The sequence below is a fragment of the Bombus terrestris genome, chromosome 7 (assembly GCF_910591885.1).
Source record: "Bombus terrestris chromosome 7, iyBomTerr1.2, whole genome shotgun sequence".
In the NCBI taxonomy this organism is placed as follows: domain Eukaryota; kingdom Metazoa; phylum Arthropoda; class Insecta; order Hymenoptera; family Apidae; genus Bombus; species Bombus terrestris.
Window position 1 is genome coordinate 7,264,792 of NC_063275.1, and position 25,708 is coordinate 7,290,499.

At 33.9% G+C, this 25,708-nt stretch overlaps 1 protein-coding gene across 2 annotated transcripts in view; it reads left to right on the plus strand.

Annotated features, from left to right (window-relative positions):
* LOC100642906 (aminopeptidase N) overlaps positions 1-25,708 on the plus strand; it is a 59,478-nt gene that overhangs the window by 18,002 nt on the left and 15,768 nt on the right. For both annotated transcript variants that reach the window (XM_048406993.1, XM_048406992.1), the window contains exons 3-9: positions 4,157-4,455; positions 17,357-17,515; positions 20,678-20,977; positions 21,486-21,669; positions 22,334-22,490; positions 22,567-22,648; positions 24,257-24,440. In XM_048406993.1, coding sequence (XP_048262950.1) covers positions 4,157-4,455; positions 17,357-17,515; positions 20,678-20,977; positions 21,486-21,669; positions 22,334-22,490; positions 22,567-22,648; positions 24,257-24,440 — 1,365 coding nt within the window. The remainder of the gene's footprint in view (positions 1-4,156; positions 4,456-17,356; positions 17,516-20,677; positions 20,978-21,485; positions 21,670-22,333; positions 22,491-22,566; positions 22,649-24,256; positions 24,441-25,708) is intronic.

Here is a 25,708-nt window from a genome sequence, read left to right on the forward strand (position 1 = left end):
TTTTCACTATAATGTGCAATGTTCGGCACATCTCATGACCCAGATGCGCCGAGCGCTTCATAAATTTGCAGCAACCCTACAAGGAGCTTTCCTGAACCGCATGTGCACTGCTGTACATTGTAAAACCGGAGGCGAACCTTGTGATACAGATATGTACAAAGGGTCTGTGTCAAGAACCATGGCAATTTAGCATGGCGCAGCTTGGACGGGCTGCGCTTGGATTGGCTTAAATTAACCTCAGTGGATCTTCAGCTTAATTTAGTATACTTCATTGAGACATTTATTAATTCAGAAACATAATTTAAAAATAAATTGATTTCAGAATACATAAATTTTTAGTTGTTTACGCTTAATTTTTTACTACCATCATTAATTTATTGTTGGTTATAATCATTAGCATTGCCTCTATATACTTTTATAACGAACATTAAGAAAAATGAAATTGTTACTACATTAACCACAAATGTCATCCTCTAAATAAATCCTCTGTGTTGTCTTAACGTGTTCTATCAATGTTAATAGACTTGTAAAAAAAGTAAAATGATGTACAATTTTTGGTGCCATTTTTAAATAGTTTACAATTAAAAAATCGATTAGTTTCTAATTGTACATGATATCACAGTTTTTCGATAATAAACGATTCGTACCTTTGCCAGTTACTGTACGAATTCCGAACATTGTATTTTTGGTTGTTAAATAGCTTTTTGCAAAATATTAAATATTTGAAGATGAAACTTTGCACACTTTTTAAGAATAACGAAAACTACATTTTCACCAAGTTTCAATTTCGCATTCTCAGTTTTACATGAATAATCGTCAATTGAAACTAGTGCAATTTTAAGCGGTTTTTATTTATTTACGACTAAACGAATTAACCAATCTTAAAATATAACATCTCATATGATAGATATTTTCAATAGCTACAATTTTCATTAGAAACTTTTATGAACCAACTATAACAATCACTGTTATATGTAAAAAAAGAGCTGTTTTCGATAACTCTGGAGATTGTTCACAAATTTTATGCAAGAAATCTTGAGTTTCCTAACCCCATAATCTTGAGTGCTAAACACATAGGATTTGTCCCTGAACATGATTTCTATAAGATCGCATAAGAAAATTTAATATTGAATTTGGCCTTCTTTGAGGCTGATTTGAGTGGACTATATCGCATCATCCTTTCCTTTGGCCGCGGATATAGGGAAGGACAATTCACTTGTTTTGTCTATCAGTCGTAACTGCTTTACCACATTACTTTTCTGTATGTCCACGGACTTTGATATAAAGACAAAACCCGGCAAATAACCGATTGATCCATTCTGTCTTTGGATCACATTTCGATACAGAATAATACAATATTTGCCCATCCACATTAATATGCAACAGTGATAAGCAACAAATGGATATGCAGCCTAAGAATTCAATCATGAGTCTAGAATTCTAATGAATAAAAAGCGCGACGTATTCATTTAAAGTGTTGATGAGAACGATATTTGTCCCTCGGGAGATAATTTTGGACGGCGCTGGTTTAGAAGATGCATTAGATGGGTTGGGATTTAATCGCATTGCCAAAAAATAGACACTTTCTCTAGGGAATTTGACCATGGAGTGAGAAAGGCATTGACCCAGTCTTAGTAAGCGAACTGTGTGGAGCCGTATAGCACTTACCTCAGAATCTCGAAACAGTAAACTCTCTTGATAGAGAGATTTAACATACATTCCAACAAACTTAATGTTAGAAAAACCAATTTTTCTATATAATACTTTTTAATACTTCTATTATTAAATGCGTTATAATACAAAACAAAAATTATTCTTATTCTAAGCGAAGACAGACAACAAATATTTCATACATTACGCCCTGGTATAATAAAGACTAAGTAATCTGCATCTTGTCTGTTATGTTTACATAAAAAAACACTTTCAATAGCGTAAAGAAAATATGTTAAAAATACATTCCTTAGAATATAATTCTAATCCAATATTCACATTTTCCATAAAAGTAATTACAATTGTATATAACTACGAGGAGATTTCGAGGGAAGTAGGTGTTTTAGTAAACAGATATAGCCGATTAGTTTTTTAGTTTGTAAAAAAAAAAATCAAATCCATCGATGTCTTATTTGATAAAAGAGATGGTAGGAAATTTTCATTTTAAATTTAATTCTTTCAATTTAGGATAAGGAATTATCATAATCCTAGTAACACGTTGAAGCCTTTGTGTCATTTTATAATTGTAATGCGGTTTATGACAGGAAGTTGTGTGGTTTGGAACGTACTACGTGCTACGAACATACATTTGTGAGTTTATTTCTGTGTTTTTAAATGAAGCAGTTGCACTTTTTATGAATCTAAATACTTATCCTGCGATATTCTCACAAACAAACAATGAACTCGTTAACGAATCGGAAAACAAGCAAGAATTGCATTCAGTGAAAGTTATTTTTTGTACAAAAGCTTAATTCTCAAGGATGCCTCTGTATATTAATTTTTTGAAATATTAGTGAAATAATCATGAAACTATCAAACGGGAATTGTTTCTTCTTTGCCTAACAGATCAAAAGAGCGACGAATTCTGGTGCCCTGAAAGTATTTTAATTCAGAAGATGTAGAACAAGTGATGGACGATATGTCGATGTTTAATCTTTTCCTTTACGCATCCATATAAACGGTATTAAAAACTAGGATGATGATTACAAGTTCACGTAGGAGTGAAATAGCCTGTAAAAACAGAAAGTTTGGGATTTTTTCTCGCCATATTTTTCCTTCTTCAATATAATCATTCTTACCAGACGTCAGAGATATCACATAATAGTAATTTCAATAATTTTATACAAATAAAAAGGATTAAACGTATGAATATAAAGAGGAAAATAGATATAAATAATTATATATTTTATAAATACTAATAAAGAGGAGCCCATGCAAGTTCGTAAACAAAACTATTATGTGTGTAGTGCATAAAATTGTACAAGTTTTCACTGTAGTTTTGTAAACTACACTCATAGTAGATGGCGCTCCAAACTTTCTAGTTACAGTGGCTCTTTCACCACTTGGTGAACTGGTGTTGTTTCTTTATAATAATTACACAAAAATAAAAATTAACGAATGAATTTTACAAGATATATGTGTAATGCATAAATATTGGGAACTTTTGGAAATAATTTCTTAATTTCATCATCTTAAGAATAAATGAAAAAGATAGGAAACAGTCTGCTATCTTTATATCATTAGATCATTATTAATGATTATATACATAAATACAATATTAATGGATCCACATTAACAATGAAATTAGATGTATATATGTGCGTGTGCTCTATTGTCAATTAATGGAGGTCTTATACCATATAATTGAACCATTGAGGTGGTATGTCGTGATAGGTGCGGAAGGAATACTCCGATGTTCAACAAAAAGTTTATTACTATTAACAATCAACGTGTCAACAATTCATACGATTCACACTTATGATTAACTATCGAGAGTTTACAATTGCGTATCTCGGCTTGTGTTTGGTTCGCTATGATACTGAACCTTTCGCACTTCGCGGCTTGGGGCAGAATGACTCTTTGTTTGAAACCAAATGGATTCTTTTCTTAGTTGCCCTTCGATATCCCTACTACACACGCGTTTATTAGATGTACCGCGGCGGCTGCCGCGCGTGCATTCTCCCAAACATTCGGCGGAAGAACCATAGGAATATTGATGGCACATTAGGCGCGTCGCTTTGAAGATATAGCGCTTTGTGTCGCGAAGTCGTTGGAAAGTTCCGTGCTCATGTGCCGCCACACCATTATGTAACATATAATTAATACTACAGATGATTTCACTAAATATTTTGGCTTATAATTATATTAATGACTATGTCTATGACTAATGAATAATTTAATGACTTGGACGATTTTTGTAAAGTGTATGATTACAATAAATGTCTTGTAACTTGTATATATATTTTCAGATTCGTTTCAAATTTTATGAGTATGTTAATCACGATAGTCGCATCTCGATACAATGCTAATGAAATTTCAAAATGTTCTTTATAAATAATACATTCACGAAGACTTTCTATAGATGTTGAAACACTTTCATGATTCTGTGTTACTTTTAGGAAAACATGTCACACTGCAGAAATTAAAATAATTTTTATATTTTCAGGTAAAAATTCTAGTGAACGTTACGGAAGACACGGAAAATGTGACGCTCCACGCGGTGGATATGCATATCAATGAAAGTTTCACGAATATTAAGGAGTATTCGGAAATCGAGAAAGTGGAGAAGATAATCAGAATCGTGGAGCAGAGAAACGACACTGAACGGCAGTTTTACGTGATTAGAACGTCGGACACGTTGAAGAGTGGCAAGCAATACGTGGTGCATCTAAAGTTTGTTGGTTATCTGAATGACCACTTGCAAGGCTTCTATAGAAGCTCGTATACTGTTGGCAGTCAGACGAGGTAAACGCTTCGGCAATTTAATTCTGTTCTGTAGAGTGTAGGTGACAGCTATTTGTAGCCAGTAAATTTAAACTGCTTTATCAAGCAATATCTGTAGTTGCCAGTTGACTAATCTATTTGGAACGGTTCATTGAAACGTCAGTTATTTCAAAAACGTATGCAATCAAACCATGACAGTTTAATTTGCGTTAAATGTGATCGTGTAATTAATATTCGATAATTAATTTTAATTAAATTATAGGAAATTTTTAAATAATTTAAAAATAATTCGTACTTTAAAAATATTTTAAAAACAATTTATGGATCATTTAGATATAATTTGAAACTTGGTCCCGTAATTATTATTCAAAAGGTAATCTCGATTAAATTATCGAAAATTTTTTAACAATTTAGTCTATATATATATATATATATATATGTCGGGTTTGTGTTAAGGTTAGAGTTAGGGTTAAGGGCGTGAAACGAATCCCTATTGCCACTAGACGTGATCATTATGCAATAGAGGAGATATTTACTAGGGCAAATATGACTATGATGGAATTGGACAAGTAATCGCGATAATTAGATACTCGAGAAGCTAATGACAATGATCCTAGGCTCAATAACGAATCCACGGTCAACGGGATGACGAACTCTACTCTTCTTTAGCGTCTAAGTTGTACTCAATGTTAATGCATGGGGCAATCACTGCGTATCTGAGAGTTACTTGAATCGTCGTCGAGATCGTACCGGAGAGTAACTCTCCGTCTCGACGATGCCGTCGAGGAAAACTATAATGGGTGGGTCTAAGGATATGAGATCCTCGGATTCGTCAAAGAAAGCTTTCGTTTCAAAGGTGAGGGAAATTAGCGCTGTTGCTAATTGGTCGATCTCCATATCGGCGTTTTGAAAGAGATGCTGATCGCCCTTGAGGGGAGGTTGTTGACGAGGGGCATCGTTCGTGGAAGATAGGTTTCTCCTATCTTCCCGTAGTTGCAACAAAGGCTGCTTGTCTATATGAAGGACTTTGCTTGACTAAATTTTAAGATTTATTGCGGGTCCTCACGTTAGCTAAACATATACTGCGGAGATATGTTGACATCTGGAGATCATCTTACCCGGAGGATAGAATCTGCGTGTGGCGAGCCACGGGACAGAAACCATTGAAATATTTACTGCCCCGTGCCGCTACGACTATTTCTTTTAAGGAGAGGTATAGAGTTACTCTGTGCCTTTGTTAGACAAAACGTTCATCCCTTTGACCGCGGCTACGTTCGGCGATTGATTGTCGCCTCGAGCCCAAGCTCATAATCATAAATCTCGAACAATCGGAGCGACATTTGTTTAATCTAAGTTAGAAAGTTACGGTATTCCCGCGAATCCAAGGAGGGGTTCCGGTGTTCTTTCATCTCCGACATATATATAGAATAATGTTTATACATACATACATATATACTTATATATATATATATATATTATAATCATTTGAACTTCGAAAATATTTCAAAATTGATAAGTAAAAAACTGGAATATGATTTAAAGGGAACAAAATTATCTTTTGCAATTTGTACACTTTTTTTGGAATAGTAGAATATTTACCTATAATTTGAATTTTCCATTTAAATAAGCAAATAATTAATATACGTTATTTTTAATCATAATAAAAGTTACATATAAGGTCAAATAGTGTTATTTATTCATTGTTTAATTTTATTAATGATAATTTTTTATATTTTTCTTTAAAATGTTTTTGAAGGTTTGCAGAATTGAAAAATTGAACTTAATCAATTATGTGCAATTTGAGAAACTACATCTTTTATTTCTGCTGTTCATTCTTATCAAGTATTAATTTTTATAATATACTAAACCGTTTTCCTTATGCACATGAATAAAATAAATCTACAATTACAGTACATTACATTATATTTTAAATCTTCCTACTCGCCACCTGTCATGTTTTTAGACAGCATTTAAAAATGTATTTACGTTTATATAACATTGCCATCTTTTCTCATTTATATATAAATATACATATATTAATTAATAATTAAATATAGTAATTTTTCAATTCGGATTAAGATATATGTATTAATAAATGTTTGGTCACTTAAATTAAAAAATACATTGACTAAATAATCATTCTAGTCTTTATAAAAATATGGGAAAGTACTTTTAGATTGAAATTTTGTAAAAATTCAGAGGAATACGTATGAACCTTCTGAAAAAATATTTAGAAATTAGTTTGGTGAATTAAAGAACTCGGGTGTTACAATAGACTTTTATGATAAATTATTTTAAATGTAAATGTATGCTCTCAGACACTATTTTAAGCAAAGTATAATTATTTTGGAGTCTGAGTAAATAAATAATAAAATTCATTTGAAATTACAAAAAGAATTAGTAAGTAATAATAATTTTCATGAATACGTTGATTGTCATATAGTTGAGATATAAATATACTTGTAGAATGTTAAGTATCATAAATGCATATGTAGATTCGAAACTATAACTTGTATTCGAATTTAATATTACAATATTATGAATGAAATTAATATTGTTACTTTTGAAAGCAAAAAAGTAATGCAATATTAAATTCTCGTTTTATGAAGTACAATGTTATTAAATATTTTCTTATATCTTGTAGTAACAAAATAGGAAGAAATAATATAGAACAATAAAAAATTAAGCTCCTACCTTCTGAAAAAAACATTGCTTCGTTATGTGATGTATGTATATTGTATATATTTACAAAGAATGCAGATCATTTCATTTTGTACAATAAATAATGCAATAAGTTGTGGCTGCTAAATTATACTTTAATATTAAACAATAGTCTAAAAAATTTTAATAAGGTATTATAACTACTTAAATTTTCAAGACAAATCAATTCTTTTCAAAAATTATAAAATTCAATCTGCAATTACAATTGTATCGCCAATAATAACCTACTTTAGTAGTTGGTGTAACGATAAACAATGAATGAAGAGAAATATAACAGAATTGTCAGTTGAAATATTAAGCTGCTTTATGAACTATCATTTTAAATAAAGGAACAGTACACAATATCTTTGTAACATACTATTTATACGGTACTCTAAAATATTTGTGAACAAGTGACTTAAAATACGATATTCTTTCCATATCTTTTTTAAATATGTTGAATCTTATTTCAGATTAACTTCGCCTTTTTATTTTACAAAAATCAAACGATCGACGGACGAAGAATGATCTATGCGAGATACACAGTTTCATAGTAGTATTACAAACAAAAAAGAATAAAAAAGGCGAAAAAGGAATGGAAAAAGAAATGAAAAAAAAAGCTGAATTTTTACCGCAATTACGTCCATGGAACGTTTCGTTCACTTCGTACTTTCTGCTTATCTCGAGAGTTTTCCCAGAACTGAAATATCAGCCTTTTAGCAATTAGCGAAAGTTTTTTTTCCCTTAATGACGATGTTTCTCTCTAGTGCGCCAAACGTCTGTGAATTTACACAGCTCCACGTCATTTTCCTAAGTATCTGTCACTAAATCGCTGAAAGCTGAATAGCGAAGGGAGTCTCGCGAATCTTCGAGCCGATTATTTTGCCGACGATGAAGCAGTCGCGGAAATTATAAGTACTAATTATATAATATAAATTAGTACTAAGAAATTATAAAGACTTTGGTCTTGGTTTATTCTAATCTTTAAATTCAAGTTTTCACTAATGGAGTGAACATAAAATGTATGTGCATACATTCATATATTTTATCTTACCAACGAGAAATGTGTTCAATCCAATGTTGAAATTGAAGATTTAAAAGATATGGAAAAATGAAATTATAATTTAACAATATTGAGGATTAGATTAATTGATATATTTCTCAGACTTTTTTACATGAAAATTAAACATTCTTAAATCTTATCTATAGAACTTGATAGTGTGTTGCGAGAGATAATATTTAATACACACATATAGGATTATGCACTTAACCCAGAACCTGCGGTAGCAATAATGCATGAGAATAATTATGGTGTTGTTAAACATGTACGCTTACTACTACAATAAGATATTTGTCATCTAAGAGTTGTTGATAGAAGAATAATTATGTGAGACTACATAGAGGGTCTCGCCAGACTTTAAATTTTATGTAACAATAAGGAGAAGAAAATCGCTGAGAAATACCTGATGATTTTATGTTCCTAATTTATTTTTTATTTAATGTTGCATTCAGCTGGCAAAGTTATTAGCGAACTACAATGAAATTGTTCATATTCTTATGAACATTGAGGTCTTTTTCTATTTTGTTTGGTAATTTTTATTTTTAACGTATCAGACATTTTCTTCTACGTCGTATTTCAAAACTCAAAATTTATTAACGATCATTTTCTACAAATTGGATGCTATGACTTAATTTTTGATCACTCTGCTATGAATACGCCGAATGTAAGAATAAAAAATAAGGAAACTGATTAAAATACATCAAGATGCCTCGTAGAATTCATATTAGGCAGGCCAGTTTGAAAAATAGAAGTAAATTTAAATATGAATATGATAGAAATGAATTTATAATGCCTGGGTCCGTTCGGATTAGTCGGAAAAGGACGGAAGTTGTTTATGTTAGAGATGAAACTGATCGTTCGAAGCAGTTCCCTCGGTATTCCCTGTAATATATTCCGACGATTATGCAATTACTTCTAAATCGACGAAGTAAGAAAAATTTTTATATTTTTTGTATCATTGTTATAAGACTGTTTTGGTGTATTGTTAAGATTTTCACAATTAAAATAAAACCAAACATGGCCATACCCGCGAAAAGCAAGACTCGTTTTCTCAGCAAGCGCCTTCTTATTGTGACGTTATATTTAAAGTCCTTCGGCAGCAAGCAAACCGCTCTGTGTTTACACCTAATTATATTTCTAGCAACAACTTATACATGGCGAACGACATCCGACTATAATAGTAAGTGTACAGGTTCCGAGTTAAGTGGATAACTCTGTATATATATACTGAATTATTTGTGAGATATAATATTTTTATATTATATATGTTGGAGATGAAAGGACACTGGGGTCTTCCCTTTGGAATTCTTAGGAAAATCCCCAATACTTTAGTCTTTATGATTTAACCCGATTATAATTATTCGGGATTTGTGAGCTTGGACTCGAAGTGACACAACCAGTCGCTAAACGTAGTCGCGATCACGGGATGAATGTTTTATCTAACAAAGGAATGGAGTAATCGTATAGCTTTCCTTAAAAAGAAATAGTTGCAGCGGCACTCGATAGTAAACATTCCAACGGTTTCTGTCTCGTGGCTCGCCACACACAGACCCTATTCTTCGGGCAAGATGATTACGAGATGTCGATGCATCTCCACAGTACATGTTTAGTTAGCCTAAATCTTAGGATTTAGTTAACTCAGGTCCTTCAAATGGACAAACAGTCTTTATCTTAACAGTCCCTAAATCTACCACCCACTACGGGAAGATACGGGAAATCTGCTTTTCCCACGAACGACGCTTTCCGTTAACAATTTTCTCTCAAGGGCGGTTAGCATGCTTCTTCAAATACTAACATAGAAATTAACCAATTGACCGGAACGTCCATTTCTCTCACTTTCCAAAGTTTCTTTCGGAGGCTTTTCTTGACGAATCAGGTAATCTCGTGTCCTTAGACACACCCCATCATAGTTTTCCTCTGCAGCATCATCGTGACAGAAAGTCATTCTCTCGTGAGATCGCAATAGCGAGTTACTTAGCGTCTTTACGCTCGATGTACAAGCATCTCGAGTATCTAATTACCACGGTTACCAGTCAAATTCCGTAATACTCATATTTGTACTAGTAAATATCTTCTCTATTGCATAACAACAATATTTAATCCAAATGGAGATTCGTTTTATGCCCCTAACCCTAATCATAATGTGAACCCGACATACATATATATGTCGGGTTGACATTAAGATTAGAGTTAGGGGCGTGAAACGAATCCCCATTTGCATTAGACGTTATCGTTATGCAATAGAGGGGATATTTACTAGTGCAAATATGATTATGATAGAATTTGACAAGTAATCACGATAATTAGATACTCGAGAAGCTAATGACAATGATCCTAGGCTCAATAATGAATCCGCGGTCGACGGGATGATAGATGTACGTTCTCACAAAGTCCAAGTCTGACTCTTTGTTAACAAACGTGAAATATTCACTGATCGTAAAGACGTTACTCTTTTCGTCGATGAGATCGCACGAGAGAATGACTCTCCGTCCCGATGATGCCACCGAGGAAAAACTATATGGGGTGTGTCTAAGGGCACGAGATCCTCGGATTCGTCGAGAAAAGTCTTCGTTCGGAAGGTGAGGGAAATTGGCGTTGCTGCTAATTGGTCAATCTTCATATCGGTGGTTAGAAAAAGATGCTAACCGCCCTTTAGGGGAAGTTGCTAGCGGGAAGCGTCGTTCGTGGAAGGATAGATTTCTCTTATCTTCCAGTAGTTGGGACAAAGACTATTTGTCTATTTGAAGTACTTTATATAACTGAAACTTAAGATTTATAACGGGTCCTCGGCCAGCTAAATATATACTGTGAAGATGCGTTGACATCTGGCAATCATCTTACCTGAAGGACAAAGTCTGCGTGTGGCGAGCCACCGGACAGAAATCGTTGAAATGTTTACTGTCGTGAACCGTCCCCAGCATTTCTTTTAAGGAGAGCTATAGAGTTACTTCATGCCTTTGTTAGACAAAACGTTCATCCCTTGACCGCGGCTACGTTCGGCGACTGGTTGTCGCCTCGAGCCCGAGCTCACTATCATAAATCTCAAATAAATACAGTCAGATTGAATGACAGCAATTTCTTAATACGGTTATGGTGGAATCTAGATTACAGTACTAAGGGGTCTTCCCAAAGTTTCAAAGGGAAGGTTCCGGTTTTCTTTCATCTCCGACACGGCCATTCTGACTATCACACGTCCTCGGGTGTAACTAAAAGATTGAGTTTTTCTAACATTAGACTCGATACAATTAACATTATTTACAATTTGACTAAATGTTCAAATAAGCCAAGGGTCCAGTGTAACAACAAAATTCTCTTCGGAGGCTTGACAACAAGGAAATAAAGAGAATAAAAATTAGTAACGTTATGATTAGTATTCAAGGTGATAGTTGCATCCTGTGGGTTATCAGTCGGATCGTAACGGCATGATGGACCATTCTCGATTTCGTATGCAAATGAATCTCGGTTTTCTAGATCGTATGAGCACATAGAGCTTCGTTCCACGGTCTCACTGAGCTTTACCATATTGTCGCCCCAAGAAGCGTGCAAACTACATCACATGTTCCCAATGAGCTTTATTACATTATCGCTCCGAGACGCAAGTGAAATGCCTCACAGGGTCTCACTGAGCTATATCACATTACCGCTCCGAGACGCAAGTGAAATGCCTCACGGGGTCTCACTGAGCTACATCACATTACCGCTCTGAGACGCAAGCGAACTCGCTCTGCCGGGTGTTATTGGCATAGTGCTGCTGATCTTCCGAGATCGAAGTACTCATATCGTCGTGGTCACTGTTATTGCCATCACTACAGACATCCAACTCAGCAGGGATACGACTATTTGGCGCTTTCCTCAATCTGTCGTGACTGTACTTATATGATCGCTTACCGTCTAATATCTTTAAGATATACCTGTCTCCTTCCAAAACTTCTGCTATTACAAGTGGACTTCTAATTTTTGGATCTAATTTGGTTCGGTTTCTTTCCTCATTTTTGCATAATACGAAATCACCAAAATTAAACCTAACCGCTTTAGCTTTAGTTTTGTCGAATCTATCCTTATCATACCTAGCATTAGTTTCCATCCCCTTTATTGCCTGTCGTCTTATATTGGAGACATCGATATTTTTTGATGTTATCGAGTAGCAACAAGTCGTATGGTCTTGCTGTTCTAATGATTAATAGTTCTAATGGGCTCAAATTAGTCACGCGGTTGGTGGTGCAATTCAAAGCCAAATGTATTTCCCCGATCGCGTCTTGCCATGGCCGCCCGGTCGTCTCTACTATTGTAAACATGTTTTTTTAATGTACCCATAACACGCTCTACCTATCCATTGGCTCTACTAGCACCGGTCGCTATCAAGTGAACTTTAATTGGTTTGCTTTCACAGAACTTTGAAATTCTTTACGTGTAAAACATCTTCCTTGATCCGCTATTATCCGACAGGGACTGCCGAATAATAATATAGCGGACTTAAGTGCTTTGATGGTGTTAAGGGAATCTATTTTACGGATATGATGCAGGTATACGAATTTCGTGAAAGCATCTACCAAAACAATGACGTATTCTTTGGAGTCATTTTTGCCGCTTAGCTTGCCCGTTATGTCCACGTGCACTGTATGCCACGGTATGCTGGTCTTGGGTATAGGGTGTAGTTCAGCTTGTATCTTACACGAACTTGCCTTCGAAACTCGACAAGCAACTCGACAGTTCTCTACGAATTTGCGAACATACTTCGCCATTCCTTCGAACCAGTAATACTTTGGGATAAGCGTCTTATCCCAACCCAAGTGCATAATTGACTGATGTACATGGTTAATAACAGACCATCTGAAGCCTCTCGGGACAATGGGCAAGCAGAGGGTTCTGCCCCTCCACTGCACTTTGCGGTAAAGGATACCTGAAAGCAACTCATAAGTATTCGCGATATCTTCCGCGAGCTCGTCGTTTCGTAGTTTGCGGGTGATTTCTATAATTTGAAGATCGCGACGTTGTTCGGCTAGTAACCAGTGTTCTGATATTTCGGCCAGATTGATTTCTTTCTCCGCGATTTTATCAATCTTACGGTGATTCGTGATTCGATAAGTCTACGGGGTTTCATGAAAAGAAATCTATGTGGGCCATTAGTTTACTTTCCCGATACATAATGTCAAAATAAAAGTCTGCAAGTAAGCCCACCACCTGTGGTCCCTGTCATTTAAATGTACTTTATTACTCGACGCTTTCAACGAATTGCAATCCGTGACGACAAGAAATTCCCGTCTATGTAGATAGTGATGGAAATGCTTGACAACGTTTACTACTGATAACGTCTCTAGTCCGTAGGAATGATACCTAGATTCCGCGGGGGTAGTTCTTTTACTGTAATACTCTATTACTTTATTCTTACCTTCAACTTGATGCATCAAAATCGCCCCGTAACTCTCCGAGCTAGCGCCAGTATATAGTTCTATCGGGTAATTGGGGTCGAATATCATTAGCACCGGCGCGTTGGTCAGGGCGGAAACTACCTGTTGTCTTATTTTCTCGTGCCTATCTGTCCAAGTTATATTTCCGTTACCTGAGGTGAGCGCATACAGAGGTTTCATCATCTGTGAGAATTTAGGGACGAACCTTCGGAAGTACGGAGCTAACCCTATGAACTGCCTGAACTGTGTGACAGTCGTTGGCGCAGGTAAAAAAAGCTTAAGGTGTGTATTTTACCCGGATTGGGACAAACCTCTCCGTTATGAATTACATATCTCAAATAGAGCACCGATGTCTTTAGAAAAGAACATTTTGCAAAGTTAAAAGAGAATCCAGCTTTTACGAGGGTATCTAATACGGTGCTCAATCTTTCCAAAGCTTGATCTATCGTGTCGGCAATAATTAGGACGTCATCGAAATAAATAACAACGTACGAATGAGCGAGGTCGCCTAAGGCCTTGTGAATGGCCCTCCGAAAGACGGACGGTGCATTTTTTTCAGTCCAAACGGCATCGTTATGTACTCATATTGTCCGTTGGGGTAACGAACGCTGTATACTCCGTTGAATTAGGATAAATAGGAATTTGGTGAAACACGCTGACCATGTCCAGGCTAATAAAGTATCTCGCCTCTTGCAATTTCGCGATTTGATCCGCAATAAGGAGTAAAGGGTACCGGTCTGCGACCGTATTTTGATTTAGCTCTCGGGGATCTACTCATAATCTATCTGAGCCGTTTTTCTTCTTCACAAGTTACGTAGGACTCGCGAATGGCGAATTACTGGGCCTTATGATCTTTGCTTTAATTAAAACGCTTACTTTCTTACGTACCGCTCTTCGCTCCTCCTCGCTAAGTCTATAAGGATTTCCTCGTACGGTGATGTTAGGATTAATTAATCGTATTTCTAACCTGCCTGTATTTACGCGAATGCGTAGGAAACCCGTAACGAATGAATCTTTGAATTTGTCGAGAAGAGAAATTGATCGACTATTATTATTAGCATGTACATCAGTGTCAACTTCACTAACGTCGATCTCGTTTGCAGCGGTTTCATTACAGACATTAATTATTTTTGTTTTACACATAGCGAGGCTATTTTGTGTAGTGTTACGTCAAAACCCTGACTTAGAGTTCCACAACTAATCGTGATATCATATTTTAAATAACTATCAGCAAGAACATGAGAAATTGTCTTCAATGTAAAAATCATTAATACACACAATGAACAAATGGAAGGTGTATGTTTAATACAGTATGTTTAATATTTCCTACTCCTCGCATTACTAATATGTCAGTCATTCTTTTGCCAGAAAATCTCGAGGCTACGGACTCTTTAATTAGTGAACACTCGGCTCCAGAATCGGAGTAAAATGGAAACGACTCAGCCAGATGACTTGATCTACCCGTTGACGCTTCCAGTACGTAGAAGTCGACTCGCCACTCGTTATTGAAATTATAATTTCCTTCCATAATTAGGTTGACAGCTGCGCCCCATGCAGCGGGGAAGGAGCACGCGATTTAAGGGTTAAAACGTGGTAGCGAAAAATTGTTAGGTTTCACACTCGATTTTTGCACTAGCAACTGAATTAACTCGCGCACGATGGTCGTAAGTTCTAGCACTGTTATAATCGGCACTGATCCCACTTCTGATGTCGGGTACACGTTAGGATTAGAGGTAGGGGTGTTCGATGAATCTTCATTGGAATTAGCCATCGGTGCGGTGTAACAAGGATACAGTTTATTAACACAAGTTAGAGGTATTGCAGCATCGGTAGTATCACAATGTTTTGATACTCGCGACACTAATGATAATGGTGTCAGGTTCGATAACGAATCCAGGGTCAACGGGATGCCGAACTTTATCCTTCGTGAGTGTCTAATTTGTACTCGAGGTTAATGCACAGAGCAATCACTACGTATCTGAGAGTTACTTGAATCGTCGTTGAGATCATACAGGAGAGTGACTCTCCGTCACGGTGACGCTGTCGAGGAAAAATATATGGGGTGTGTCTAAGGGCACGAGCTCATCGGATTCGTGGAGAAAAGTCTTCGTTCGAAAAGTGAGGGAAATTGACGTTACTGTTAATTGGTCAATTTCCACGTTGGTGGTTAGGGAAGGGTACTAGCCGCCCTTAAGAGAAAGTTCGAGAAGAGGAAGCGTCGTTCGTGAGAAAATAGATTTCTCCTATTTTCTCGTAGTTGGGACGAGGACTGTTTGTCGGTTTGAAGGACTTTAGTTAAACAGATCTTAAGATTTATAGCAGGTCCTCGGGCTTGCTGAACATGTACTGTGGAGACGCGTCGACATCTGGTAATCATCTTACTCAAAGAATAGAGTCTGCGTGTGGCGAGCCACGGGACAGAAACCGTTGGGATGTTTACTGTCGAGTGTCGCTATAACTATTTCTTTTTCTTAAGAAGAGCTATACTATTACCCCGTACGCCTTGAACAAAGCGTTCATCCCTTGACCGCGGCTACGTTCGGCGACTGGTTGTCGCCTCGAGCACGAGCTCACTATCATAAGTCTCAAATAAATACAGTCAGATCGAATAACAAAAATTTCTTAATATGGCTATGGTGAAATCTAGATTACAGTACTAAGGGGTCTTCCCAAAGTTCCAAAGGGAAGGTTCCGGTGTTCTTTCATCTCCGATATATATATATATATATATATATATATGATATACAACTCATCCCTGGGTTCAGATACCTAGATCGGACTTATAGGAACATTAACATATGAAAGGTTTATCAAGATGTTAAATCATAGGTGTGTGGCTTAACAAATTAGGATAGTGGGTATTATCGAAAAGTTTTTCACTTTATAAAATGTCAACGTAACATTTTTTTAGACGAATCCATATAGATTCATTTAGCCATTATTTGAATCGGCATCAGGACAATATACAATTATTTTTCTACAATAACTTATTAGGGAATTCAATCTGAAATATGATAATTTTTTTCGTTAGCACTTAAGGTAAACATCAATGAAATCCATTGAAATAATTTTAATGCTTATTCAAAACTTACTAACTTTTGTTAGGAATACCTTTTTGTAGACTATCGGAAGTGCTTGAAAAATCGTGCGTAGCATTATTGGACAATTATATATGCATATGTATATATGTAAAATGTATATACTAACTAGTTTTAAACTCATTCGAAACCCAAATATTTAGGTTTCTTCCATTATTTAAGCATTTCAAATATGTATATATGTTTAGTTATTTAGTTATACAAATATATACATAAATGAAAACAAAAATATAAAATAAGAAAATTAACAAATATTTGTACATTATCTTTTTTAATTGTAGAAAGAAAGTTTATTATATGAAAAGACATTTTATATACGCAATCTATATTGTTAAAATAGAAAAAAAGAAAAACACAGAGATATGCTTTAATGTTTGACTTTGCAATGAACATACGTATATATCTATATTAGCAATAATTAGAGTTATTTTCTGAATCATACTTATTAATATTAATCTTTGTAATATACTACTCACATTACCATAATTATTTATATTTTCCTTTTCGAAGTTGTGTTTTCATTTACTATTCTTGCCTGTTTAAATCATGATATTCTCTTATCAATTAATTTTTAATTGTAAAGGGAACTTTATATGTATTGATACAACGAACATTTATCATTTTATTGTGAACATTTTCTGTATCTTGCGTTACAGATGGATTGCCACGTCACAATTCCAGCCAACAGATGCGCGACGTGCTTTTCCGTGCTTCGATGAACCAGCGTTGAAAGCCACGTTCAAGATCAGCATTGCACGACCGAAGAACATGACATCCATCTCGAACATGCCTAGAATGGGGGAACCTATGCCAGTGTAAGTGACTAAACTACTTAACACGTCTATAAAGGAAACGGTTTCGCAAGACACGCGATGCATTTGGACCGTTTAGTTGATTGACTTTACCTCGATTACTTGGAGATTATGAGATATTTTCGCAATCGAATCAAATGTATAGGATTATTCGAGAAGTTCATAATTTTGTCAAGTTATTTGCATGCAAACTGTCCAAATCCGTAGACGAGATGTGTCGTAATTAGAATTTCAAAAATCAATCATTAGTTCTTGTTACCCCCATTTATATTATTCTATTTTATCAACTAAATAATTATTTTATTTAAGTAATGTTGTGTTTCAAGGTCTAATCTTTGATATATAAATTATTATTATATAACATATAGTTTTATGTGTAGGCACGTGCATGTGTATGCGCGCGCGCGATTATGGTATGTATATAAATTGGATCAAAAAGATTATGATTTAGGTGTCTCAATAGATTATAATAATCTTTTTTCATTGGGTACTAGGTTGAATCGGTTTTTATAATTTAATTACCTAAATTTCAAATAAAAATTTTTTGAGCTTCAATTATATGAATCTTCTGATAGTGACAGATAGAACACACAAAGCATGCGCATGACTGGTAATTTAACATGACACGGATGTAACATTCTTACTACTTGCGGCATTTCAACGTAGACATAATTTGTAGAACCAATAAAGGCTCTGTCTATTAACTGTGTAATCAATTTGCTTGCGCAAAGCGTGTTGTCTAAGTTAATTGTTCTGTACTGTTCTTTGTTCATTAGATTCCATAATGCAATTGACAATGAAAAAATTCCTTTACGATCAAGAAGTAAGGGAATAACAGAATAATTTAACATTTCAATACAGCAGAAACTTTATAATAAAATTTGTATTGATGGGAAATAAGTTTTTGCCAATCTTATGATCGTTACTTACGTATTATTTTATTTCATATATCAAATATATTTTTCATGAATCTTTTTTATAAGATTCTAATATTCTTGATTTGAAAAATTTTGAAAGCTTCGATTATTATGAATTTGGTAGCAATTACGAATTTTCTGTCTTATTAAATTATTTAAATATTAAAAATGAAATGAATATTGAAAAAATGTGATACTACTCGTTTTTTCTAAAACATTCTGATGTGCTTGATTTTATTGCGAGCTGAATTCGAACAACGCTAAAGACCGACGGGGGTATTTTAGGGAATACGATTACAATATTAGTATAGGCCTTGTAATTTTGATTAATGTAGTCGACACGAATCAAACGATAAAGTCATATCTAATGGATTTGTCCAACTATATTGTAAAGGATTGCTGGGTAGAATGTTAGATTTTAAATAATCATATTCGAATCTACGCGACAACACAGTTATCTATATATGTATCTGTGTTGAAATCAGAAAGGTTGTTACAAGTGTGTATATGTCGTGGATAAAGGAGTATAATTGCGCGTTACATGACTGTTTAGATGGTATTTTACGCATTGACAATGCGAGAACCAAGAACAATTTCAAAATAATGTCGAACAGAATTTATACTGACATGCGTATTCTGTATAATTAACGATTGATCAAGAAAACAGAACTTTAGTCTGATCTCATTGCACTGACTCTTAACAGTCTTAGGCGGCCCTCGGGCGTTTAATATATATTGTCGATACTTCAAGGTTCCTAATTAAAAGAACCAATATCTATTGTGAATATTTATTGATAAACCACATTTTCGTAGAGAATCTTGAAATATTGATAATATTGTTGATCGTCTGAGGGCACCCTTAACAAATGCGACGCAATGTCACACAGTTGATGTTCAGCCCGTTCTGTCTGAGAATCGTGACTTTTTGGCTCCTTATACATGTATTATGAGAATCTTAAATTCACAATAGGGATGGATCGAGAATTTATCGTATGCACATGGAAAAGGTCATTCTGCAAGATTTTCGAGAATGGAACTCTCCGAATATATATCATGAATAGTCGCGACTGTGCCATTTTATTGCTTATAATTAGATAAATGTTTAGGATACAAGCGTTTCTATTTCCTGCGTCCTTTTTAAGAAACGTACAGAGTGTAGATGAAGGATCTTCTCCATCCCCAACAATTTAATAAATTTTACAAAATTTTAGACTATTACGAGTCCTGTAGTAAGGTTTTTCTGTGTCAAAAATTGTTTTCTTAAAAAATGTAATAATTCATAGATACAAACTCACAACAATATGTGATAGAAGAGTATCTGCATTATCACTACTTTAATAGAAGTATCTTCTGTGTAATAATAATAATAACTATATATCTATACGATAATTTCTTTCTCCAATAAGATATAATTTTTCTCTAATATTATTGTGACATAATTGATATTTATTATCACAATTACTTAGTAAATTTCAATGTATTTGAAGTAGTCACTTATTTCCCAACAATCTAAAAACGTTGTGAGATGCTTGCTTAGAATCAAGTTATATAATTGTTTAATTATAACAAGCAAAATAAAAAATGTTACATTAAAATAGTACTAAATTTCAAATATTATCTGTTTTGCGGAATGACAAATTTAACATTACAACTGCTAAACTTTTTAAAACAGGACTCAGTGATATAATTGTAATAAAGATAATATGGTATAAATATAAAATCACACGACTAAACTGATATAAATATAGAATACATGGGGAAGTTAAATATAGATATAGTTTAATTCATATATGTATCTATATTTTATAATAAATTTAAATTGATCTTATATGAAACAAATACAAAAAATATATAAAATATAATATTAACTATATAATAAAATATTAATTATGTAATCCAAATTTTCGTGTATGATGTTAATTGGAAAATGTTCGTTGCTAAATTTTAGATGAAAGAAGCAAAAAGTATTTAACTGACAGAAGGGCTAGAAAAAGATGTTGAATATTATAAATCTATAACGAAATGAATAATTATTTACTTATATATTTTTTTACCTGTACCCTTCTTTCATGCGGGTTACTATTGATTTTATAAAATTCTCGCATCCATTTGTGAAATTTCTCCCCATGACAATCTTATTGTGGCTCGCAATTCATTTCTATTGTCTCGCATGTTTATTTTTAATTTTTTCATATTTTCCATAAATTTTGTATCGTATAGTACATCTTTCTTCTTTAATTGTAATCAGGCCTGGCTTACCAACATACGTGTGGGACCATTATGAACGCTCGGTGCCGATGTCCACTTACCTGGTTGCTTTCATTGTTTCGGATTTCGAAGTGCTGAAATCCGAATCTGAACATTTTAGAGTTTGGGCACGGATCGACGCTATCGAGCAAGCACGCTACACTTTAGACATTGGCCCGAGAATACTCAAATATTACGAAGACTATTTCAAGATTAAGTTTCCCTTGCCCAAGATGGATACTATTGCTCTACCTGATTTTTCAGCAGGAGCTATGGAAAACTGGGGTTTGATCACTTGCAGGTGAGTTTGATCAACAATTATTTTTATCATTAAATTGTGTATTTTTATAGGGTATTTTAAAGCATATCGATTTTAATTCTATATACTCTGAATGACAGTTGGAGTTCATAACAAAAGAGACCTTCATTCATGTTTATCTTTTTTTAGAAATACGAAACAATACTCTGTCTACTTAAAACGTCTACTAACTATCTACTTCATCTTAATTTTCAATATATTCCGATTTTTTTATAAGAGAATATTCATCATATTACACAATTACTGCATGGATATAGTTATTTCTAGTGATGTCGAAGAATTGTATTTAAAATCAATTAATTGATATTCGGTAATATTTTTAAATTCTTCCCAAGTATTTTTGATTAAAGTCTTGAAAAATTGATTCGTTATCTCTTATAGAAATTAATTTTCTGTATACACCAAAACAATTTCTTTACATTTTACATGTAACATGTTATGGAATGAAATTCGTTACGATATTTGGTAAGTGATATGATTGAATTTTTAGAGAAACTGCTATGCTATATCAAGAAGGCGTCTCGACCAGCCATAATCAGCAACGTGTAGCAACTGTAATATCTCACGAACTTGCTCATCAATGGTTTGGTAACTTGGTCACTCCAAGTTGGTGGTCGGATCTTTGGTTGAATGAAGGCTTTGCCAGTTATGTAGAATATATCGGTGTGAATGCAGTAAGTTGATAAATCCGGAAAAAAATATATAATACCATAAGATTATTTCGAATAAAAAATACAATACTTTGTCGTCTTCGACAGCTAATCGCATAACGGCAACTAATCTCTAATTTCAGGAAATATTTTCATATAATGTTTTCTAGGTATAAATCTTTATTGTTAGATATTCTTTCCGGGGTGCTGCTTGTTTGCAGATTTTCTTAATTTACAATTTTGTTTCAAAACATTTCAATAAATAAAGTACCATATTAAATATAAAACACATATAGAACTATTTCTAAAAGGAAATCAGAAACATAAATAAATTATTGCATATAATAATAGTATGAAATACATTTATTGAAAAATTATTTGTTAAGATTGTTGAAAAACTTATATAGAAAACAAGAAAAGGTCACACGTAATAGTCATTATAAAAATAATTTCAAATTAATTAATATTTTTTATATTAATAATTTTTAAATTAAATACTTTTTAGATAATAACAATGGATTTCAAATAATATGAAGTTTCTCTATTTTGATAAAAGTAAAATATTTCCATTTAATAGATAGTAATAGACAGTACTATATAAAGTATACGTATTTTCAACTTTCTTCTTATTTCCTTTTGGATTAAATCATTCGGATTCTTCATAGATTTTATCGGTTTAATTTTCTAGGTGGAACCAACTTGGAAGGTTTTGGAACAATTCGTTGTACATGAACTGCAAGATGTTTTTAGTTTAGACGCGTTAGAATCTTCACATCAGATATCGGTCGAAGTCGAACATCCCGATGAGATTAGTGAAATTTTCGACAGAATTTCTTACGAAAAAGGTATAAATAAAAGACGTTTTCTTTGTAATATGATATTATACAATATGATGATATAATTATAATAATATTTGAACAGGCGCTTCTATAATAAGAATGATGGATCATTTTCTTACTAACGAAGTGTTCAAGCAAGGTCTAACGAATTATTTGAATGAAAAGTAAGTATAAGGATAATAATTTAATTTTCGCATTTATTATTCAGATTTCGGACCAAATTAGAATACGTTTGGAAAGACAATGACTCTTGTACAAAAGATTAGTTAACGTACTTTAGATTAGAAGGTATTTTTAGTATAACCACTTTCTTTTTGATTAAGATTTATTTTATGTGTCATTAATCTAGATTTTGTGTTAGCTTATAATGTTTTCGATAATGTTTTTCTTGATTTCCTCAACATTTCTAAATTCAAGGTCATGTCAAGGTCATAGTATAGAAGATTGTTGAATTTGTCCTGACATCAGCTATATTACTTTGAAGTCAAAAATACATAGTATTATCTAAAACGATGAAAGTATCCTTGGCTTTTTGTCGAGAAAATATGTTTTGGAAATTTGCCCATTACAATGTGTTGCCGACTTAAAACTGTGTAATTTTTGTTTCCAATAGTTTTTTGACAGATTATTGGAAGTGCCTGAACATGGGCGCACGTTACATGGCATATCTTATATATATATAATCAATTATATATTATTAATGCCTTTTTAAATATCTCAAATTATTTCTACTCCATATTATATATCTTAAAGTTAAAATATAATAGTTGTATAAAAAACGATTTCAATTTATTAAATTTGAAGTGAAAAAATAGGATCTATAGGCGTCTGAAAGTGAATAGGGCAGAAATAGTTAATTAACCCAGCGATAAAATGATCTGACAAATGGATAATGACAAAACAAAACAAAACAAAGTGTTTAACCCTTTCGCTTCGAGCGCCGCTTATAGGCGGCACCCGCGAAATGACATGTGGATACGAGCGCCTCTTATAGGCGGCATCCACGAGATGACCTGTGGGTACGAGCGCCGCATATAGGCGGCGACCACGCGATGACTCCTGGGTCCGGCACCCCATATATCCGGCATCCAAATGATGCATATACAAGTGCTATCTGTAGTCAATAATATATTTTTTCGTTATCGGCAGAACATCTGTTGATTTTATTGACATATTGGATTAATCACTTCTTAAAGTTACTCATTGTTAAAACAACATCAGAACGTTTCACGTAATATATTTCAAACATTCAAACGATCGTATACTGTTTCATGCTAAGAAATTTAATAAATCATCTGACAGTGAAACGATATTTCATACACGGTTCTTACAGGAATTATTGTTATTTAAGACTTAGGGAAACATATATACAGCAAACACGCACACTGTGTGTTTCTGGCACGCGTTTCCGTTCAGTGACAGTACTTTGGCGGACTGGATTGCTGAGGCGAAACGGTTAAACAATTCACTTCGAAACTGAGATTTCGTGTCTTATACACAATGCGTTACTGCAGTCGCGTCTTCCTTAAAATTGACCACCGGTCATAATTTTGAGGTATATGGGATGAGCGTAATGTGTGTGTATGTGTGTATGCGTGTATGTTTAAAATGTCTTGGTCTCGCTATTTAAATCTGAAACAGAATACATAATATAACAGTTAATGATGATAATATCTATTTAAATTTAGATATACTTTATACTTGTAAAATTTTGTTGTGGAGCGAAGGATTAATATATAAAACTAAAATCATGATTCGTACTTTTGTAACAGAGCGTACCGAAGTGCCGAGCAAAATGATTTATGGGATGCTTTGACAAAACAGGCGCACAAAGACAACGTTCTCGATCCAACGATAACGATAAAGCAAATTATGGATACCTGGACTCTCCAGACTGGTTTTCCAGTGGTGACAGTTATTCGAGATTATAACACTAGTTCAGCGACATTAACGCAGGTTTGTTACAAATAAAAAGATTGGAAACCACACAGGAAAGAAAGAAGTCCATTTTTGTTAATTTTAACTTAATTAGTATTACTCTAATGTTTAGTCATAGCTAATATTTTTGATATTTCTTTAAGTATTCGGTTGAGTAACAAAACATATACATAATTCCAAAATTAAATGAGGAGATAGTTTAGTGGAAAATTGATGACAATATGTTAAATGAAAAAATTCATCTTCTTCATTTTCTACACTTTATGTCACATAGATTACGAGATCATTAGCGACGATATTGCATCTGGATGGGTAATATTTTGGAGTATATATTTGTTTCTTTAAGGTAGTGTACTGTATTCTTTATGTAATGTTATGATGTTAGAGCTGCGTCTGGTTTTATATTGTAAGTTTATCTTTATGCCGTGATCCTATTCTTCTGCGCTCATATAATACGTGGTCGGTTGTTAATGTTTGGTTTTGGGGTATATTGTACCGAGCAGACGCGGATCTTTTGACTAGGCATTCATGCGTTAATTTAGTATGTCCAGTCCTGAGCCAGGAAATTACAGTTCTTTCTTTTCTGTTCTCACTCTTACATGGTACTTGTTGACCAAAATGCTGAATTACATTATGAACTCTTGTTCCTTTGGTTTTATACCATCCTTCTTTTATGCTTATTTTTATATTGTTTATTTGATCTTGACGTGGAATTAGATCGTTGGTTCAGTTTGTGAGAGGGTTATAATATTTTTAGCTGCATCATCGGCTTTTCTGTTGCCGAAGATTTTGATCACACTTGTGGACTCCGGTTAGATGGCAAAGTTTTGTAGGTTATTGATAAGTGCAAATTTCCGAGCTTTCACTATGGCAACATATGGCAATTTATTTTTCGTCGACGAAGGTCGATGTCAATTTCGGAAGGTTTTGTTTTAGTATTTTATCGCCTGTGATAACGGTATATCCCACTCCTGATTCTGATCTCGATGCGTCGATTAGCATTTAATTCTAGGAATGTGATATTGTATTCTGTTCTGCCTGTTTGATTTTTCGGGAGATCAATAAGGTTGATCTTTGTCAGTGTAATTTTAATAATCCAGGCGGCTATTTTTGTTTGTTTTCTTTCAATGGTAGAAAACATTTCGATTATGGGTGATTATAGAATTTTATTAAGTCTAGTATAGGATAGGGTTGGTGATTTAGGTTTATTGTTGTGCAGTTCTCTGTCTCTATTGGAGAAGGTGTATGATATTCAAAGCGCATTTTGGGCTTAGTAACTTTCTCCT